At 40.9% G+C, this 6,083-nt stretch overlaps 1 protein-coding gene across 1 annotated transcript; it reads left to right on the forward strand.

The window, feature by feature from the left end:
- Positions 1 to 60: 60 nt before the first annotated feature.
- On the forward strand, positions 61 to 5,624 carry LOC100708157 (solute carrier family 25 member 51). The gene is made up of 2 exons (XM_003444750.5): positions 61 to 219; positions 1,758 to 5,624. The coding sequence occupies exon 2, from the start codon at positions 1,810 to 1,812 to the stop codon at positions 2,740 to 2,742; it is 933 nt and encodes a 310-aa protein (XP_003444798.1). The 5' UTR covers positions 61 to 219; positions 1,758 to 1,809; the 3' UTR covers positions 2,743 to 5,624.
- Positions 5,625 to 6,083: the final 459 nt, after the last annotated feature.

Below are 6,083 nucleotides of genomic sequence, written 5' to 3' on the forward strand. Positions count from 1 at the left end.
TACAAGAAATTCCAAAACAAATCCTAAAACTACCTCCGAATCAGCCGTTACTCCATGCATACGGTGTCGGATCGACAGCAGTGCGCAGGCGTGGAACAGCACCGCTGTCACCTGCGTTTGTTAGGGCTGCAGACACGACCTACAGTAGTGGCCCAATTACCCAGCAGAAAACAGCACTCTACCTGTCTAGGGATAGGACAGCGGCTGGTTTCACTGCAGGTAAAGGTTCAGTTGTGGGCCAGGTGCTTATGTGACCAAAACTAGGCGACTCTTATTTTGCCTGTTGACTTTCAGTGGCAGCGGACGATGTTTCGAACCAAACATGGAACAACACTTGTCCGTTTGTCTTTCTTCTTGCTAGCCACTTAGCATGCTAGTTGGACAAATGTCTTTGCGCAGCATGCAGTGACTATATATCTCATCACTTCGTCATATTATCTTAAACGTATACGTAAGCGAGGGGTGCAGGTACTAGCACTGTTGAGCTAGCGAACCAGTCCAGCATTTCTGTGTGTGGCTGTTGCGCTAAGCGTGCTAACTCCTCAATGATGTGGTTGTCCTTATTAAATAATTCATACAGAAAATAACTAATGGAATTTTTTAATGTTCGAGAGAGCTTGCTATTTGTACCAGACTTGGAAAAATTTTGTTTGCACAACCGCCATGACACGACAGGTTAGTGAATCCTAAAGAAACGGTACACAGAGGGCGTGTTCACCTAAGATTAGGTTGTGATAAGATTGCTTGCTTCCGCTCAAATTTGAGTCAAAATATCAAGATCAAAATAAGATTATGTGTAATGGTTTATTTAGTGCGACAATAATACCTTACTGTGTTAGATTATGACTTTAAAGTAAATGTAGAGGTTTTAAGCAAGAAGGTGCAGTCGAATATCCAAAGTAAATGTAATTTACTGATTGTTATAGTTATGCAATAACATGCAAGATGCAGCATAATAAAAGTGATGGTCGGCTGTATTTCTGATAAGATGTCAAAATTCTAGCAGTGACCTGTATCCTCCTTGGATATGAAATGTACGTTTTTCATTGCAGGGAAGTTGGGTAATTTCTTCTAAAATATCATGGTAGCAAATCTGCAACAAAAAAGGGGCAGAGACACAAAATATTGGTTACTTTAAACTTGCAGCCGTTTTCAATGCCACAATGTAATTTCATGCAAAAGCAGCCATGTGGTGGTCTTGTGTTGTAATACTGACTTAAAACTGTGTCAAGAGTTTTTTGGTAGATTTCCTTTGACCTCTCCTGACCTTGCACCATTACCACCACTTCTCCTTTCTGTTGCTTTATATACTAAAGATGTTTTTGACAGTTTCTTATAATTTTTTGGGAACTTCCATTTGTACTGCTGTTGTTGTATGTCACAGGATGTATCTGTTGCATCTTTTGTATAAATAACTAAACTTAATGCTCAAGGCAAATACAGGGTGTAGTCTATACATTGCATTAACAGGTTTGCTTCCCTCATGACTTAGCGTGCACGTATCAGGCTGCTAAGTTGTGTAATACTCTTATCAGTTGGCAGTTGGGGCAGTGTAATTATACAAGTCTAAGGCAGGTTATTGAGTTGGAAAAGTTCACCCAGCTTTAGGCCACATTTAGATAATATGAGCCACAGATTTATTTTTTATTTGTACTTCACAAATAATGTCATACTTAATATCTTTGTTTGGGTGAAAAGAGATTTTTTTTAAAAACACCTGCTGATATTTCTTTCTAATGTGTTTCATAAATTTACAGAAGTGTGTTGATGTGATGCTTGAGGATAAGGCTGTGGTGCACCGGGCCTCTGATGGCTGTTAGCACCATGGACTCCGAGTCAGCGCGGACACCTCAGACCCAAGCCCTGACAAAAGGAGGCCATTCCTTGTTGTCTGCTGGCATTCTGACCACCAGGTTCGGACCTCAAGGGAAGCACTATGTTTGTGGTTCCCTTGCAGCTTTTAGCAATATAGTGTTGACCTTTCCGATCCAGAAAGTCCTCTTCCGCCAGCAGCTGCATGGCGTGTTGGCCATCGATGCGGTGCGACAGCTCCAGAGGGATGGGCTGAGGAATCTTTATCGGGGCCTGCTTCCCCCACTTCTCCAAAAGAGCACTACAGTAGCCATCATGTTTGGCTTGTATGAGGACTTCTCTAGAGTCTTACTAGACCAGGCTGGGAGCAGTGGCGTGCCAGAGCTGATTACAAGAAGCTTTGCTGCAGCTTTGGCAGGAACTGCAGAGGCCATACTTACACCGTTTGAGCGTGTGCAGACTCTCCTACAAGACCACCGGCACCACGGGCGCTTCAACAACACAGCACACACCTTCCGGACACTTGTGACAGAGTATGGTGTGACAGAGTGCTACCGTGGCCTCGTGCCCATACTACTGCGCAACGGCCCTAGCAATGTTCTCTTCTTTGGGCTCAGGGGCCCCATTAAAGAGCAGCTCCCAGAAGCTACTAGCAAGGCAGGTAACTTGGTTAATGATTTTGTTTGCGGAGGGTTGCTGGGGGCAGGCCTTGGCATCATGTTCTACCCGTTAAATGTAGTCAAATCGCGGGCTCAGTCTCAGGTGGGTGGAGCCTTCAATCCTTGCAGAGAGGTGCTGTTAACAGTGTGGAGAGAGAGGGGTGGCAGTATAGCCATGCTGTTCAGAGGAGCCCACCTCAACTACCACCGCTCTCTTCTCTCCTGGGGGATCATCAATGCCACCTATGAGCTGCTGCTGAAGCTCTTATGAGAAGAGGAATGGAGACGACAAATGAGATCTAGAGTGAAAGAGAAAGTGTTTTAAGGGATGGGGTGTTGAGTGGAGGAACAGAGCCAGTCTAAAGTGACAAATGAGAGGTTGTAAAGTAAAGTCGGTGCACTTGCTGTCCAACATTTCCAAAACTAAAAGATAACAGCCAAGTTGTACTTCTGACTGGGGGCCAACAGTCACTGTAAGATAACTGCCTGCTATTGTTACTTTCTGCTGTTGTCAAAGTGTTAAAAGCAGGCAAAACTTGTGCCAGGGTCCAGTTAATATGCCCATGTTTGGTCTGTGTTGTAAAGTTTGAGGGCGCAAATAAAACTCCATCAATCTTTTTCAGAGATTTAAAAGGAAACTTTAAAACTTGAGTGATTTCCTGTTTTGTGGGAGAATCCCTCTCTGTGGACATGCTGTTTGCTGTGATGTTTGTTTGACCAAGAGCGCCGCCTCTTGTGAAGATAAGTTCTGCCACTTAAACAGCTTTGTGCTTTTTCCTCATGTTTAGAGCATTGTTCTCGTGCTCACCAGTTCAGAGTAAAGTAAGACATAAGAAGGCTAATATTTAAGTGACTGTTGAAATCAGTATTAGCAGTGCACAAAGTCTAGGAATTTTCAACAAAAGGAAAAAATAAATAAGGAGCTTTTTCCCTTTTTTTTTTCTATTTTTTACATCAAAAAGGTCTCAGTTTTCACACGTGAGTCAGTTAATTGACATATTTTGTTAAATAATGTTTTGTCTTGATTTATTTTCTGAAGTGCTATTGCCAGTGTGTGTTGTTTTTTTTTTCTTTTCCTTTTTTTTGGTTTTGTGGTTTTGTTTTGTTTTTGTGTTTCTTTGTGTGTGTGTTTTGACAAGTGCCCTGTGGTGTATTCTCTTGTCAGTTTTTTTTTTAATTGAAATACGGGGGGGGGACAATCTGGATGTGTAAGACAGCAAATAGGAGAAGAAGACCTGTGGTTGAGTTCTGCATCACTACTGCTCTTTTATTGGCTATGAAATAAGTGTTCCTCACTGTTTGTTTCCTTTTTTAAAACTTACTGCCATTTATTTTATTTATGTATCTCTTCCCCCTTTTGCTCTCACTTTAATATCTTCTTTTGTCACGCTTGCTCTCCCCTCTGTCTGTAACATCTGTTGACATAATGGGCTCAGATTTCAAGCTTGAGTAGCTGCAGTCACCATACTGCAGCTCTTGCTGAGTTCGACAGCCCGAAGAGGAAAGGCATGCTGCTTGGACACTTGAGAAAGAGGCTTCAGAATAGTGGCACAGAGAGAAGACAGGGGCAGAGGGTAATGTTCAGTGGCACAAAAAGCTCAAGCTGCCATGTAAATGGATCACTTGGCCTATTTCTTCAAGTCTTTTCATTCTAATATCCTCTTCAAAAGTGTATCAAATAACGCTGTTTATCACTTTCCTGAAGCACAAGTTTCTGGATCACTACGAAAATGAAATGTCACGTTAGTAATTGTGCTAAAATGTTTGAAATCTCTCAGTTAAAACCTGAATAAATGCAGAAGTACTTCGGGAAAAATGAGCTGACTGTCATATTTTCACCTAGAGAGAAGAAAGATTTTTCTTTATGTAACTGAGACACACATATGTTATGAAACTGTTTTTGTGTATGTTTTGTGACCTCTGTCTCATTGCTCTGTACCTATGAGTCATACAATGATGATGTGTAAACTGTCTGAGCTGTTTTTGCCTTTTATTAATTATAATCCCTTCTTTGTAAGTGACAAAGAAGTGACAACACTTAACGCACACTGCGTAAGTATTGTCAAGGATTTTTGTTTAAAAGAAATGACATCAAGTCGGGACTGTGAGACTGAGTTTTGGGTCAGCGCAGAGTACTACTTTCTAGCTTACTGTGTCAAGAAGTCAGACAGCAGATAACGATCAGATTAAGGACAATCTGACAGAGGGACTTTAAATCAAGAAGCACTGAACTGCTGTTGCTTCAAAGCCTCTCAGCTCTCTTTGCACCACATCAAGTGTCCTTCTGACTGCTGTCTTAGATGAAATCTAACTTTTTTATGTGCAGATTTATCTAAAAATCAGTTTTAATCATAGTAGCAGAAATATTGCTCGAACTCTGCTAACTGGCTCTCCACATAGTTTGAAGACCAGTACCAAAAAAAGCAAAAAGGGGAGGGGGTGGCCCCATGCATAGATAAACACTGCCATTTTGAAACCGTATGAAATTAACACTGAAAACACAATCTTCATTCATTATAGTACTGTGCAGAAATCTTAAGTCACCCCTCATTTCTTTATACTACGCTTCCAATGAACCAGATTTGTTATATTGCTCTTGAGCAATGGTTCTCCAGGCTTTGTAGAGGTAGTTGTGATGTCAACTGCTTTTTCTCTTATTTTCAGTCCAGTCCTTGTACCTGACCATTTTCAGGCCAATGTTTCTTTTTTAATTTGTTAAGCTATCTAACACCTATGGATAATTCAAGCATTAAAATGACAGCAGACTCAAGAGGTGCTAAGCTATCTGACAGACAACTTAGACCAATTTTAAATTGTATCTTTAGCAACGTTGTTATTAGTAGCCTTTTGCAAAACCACATAATAATTTCCTCAGTTAAATCTGTGGAAAACAGCAGACAACAAAGTTTGACAGGTGTAAACAAGATATTCCCAAAGAGCTATTAGAGGAATACTTGGCATATCTCTGCAAGGTGTGGAGTGTGTAACCGTGGTGCAGTCTCTCATGGTTTGGAACATTTCAGCCAGTTGTGTTGGGGATCTTGTCAAAATTGATGGATTTACAAATGCAGAAAAGCCTATCATATTTTGATCTGCCATCTAGAAAGCATCTCAGTGGCAATAGCTTCATTTTTAAGCATGGCATTAACCAAAGCACACAATGGAGCACCATTAGTCATGGATTGACCTCTGCAGAGCCTGGACCTCAACATTATTGAAGCAGGGTGGGATCATCTTGATACAGAAGGGAGCAAAAGTCACCTAATAGCCAAAGCAGAGCTTTGCTATTTCTTCAAGAAGCCTGGAGAACCATTCCTGAACACTACTTAAAGAAATTACAGGAACGCTCTACTAAGAGAGTTTGCACTATGGTGAAGAATGAAGGTGGTCACACCAAATATTGACTTTCAAGTTCACTAGAATTGTGCAAACTCAGTTTTATCATTATATGCTGTATGTTTCATGTATCTTTAAATACATTTTAATAAATTATTGCACCGACTTACTGTTTTCCTTGAAACATATAAAGAAATAAGGGGTGACCCAAGACTTTTGGAGTTGGAGTGTAAAGATGGTACAGAGGCTATGAAATTCATAAATATTAGTTTATCT

The sequence above is a fragment of the Oreochromis niloticus genome, linkage group LG2 (assembly GCF_001858045.2).
Source record: "Oreochromis niloticus isolate F11D_XX linkage group LG2, O_niloticus_UMD_NMBU, whole genome shotgun sequence".
Classification (NCBI taxonomy): domain Eukaryota; kingdom Metazoa; phylum Chordata; class Actinopteri; order Cichliformes; family Cichlidae; genus Oreochromis; species Oreochromis niloticus.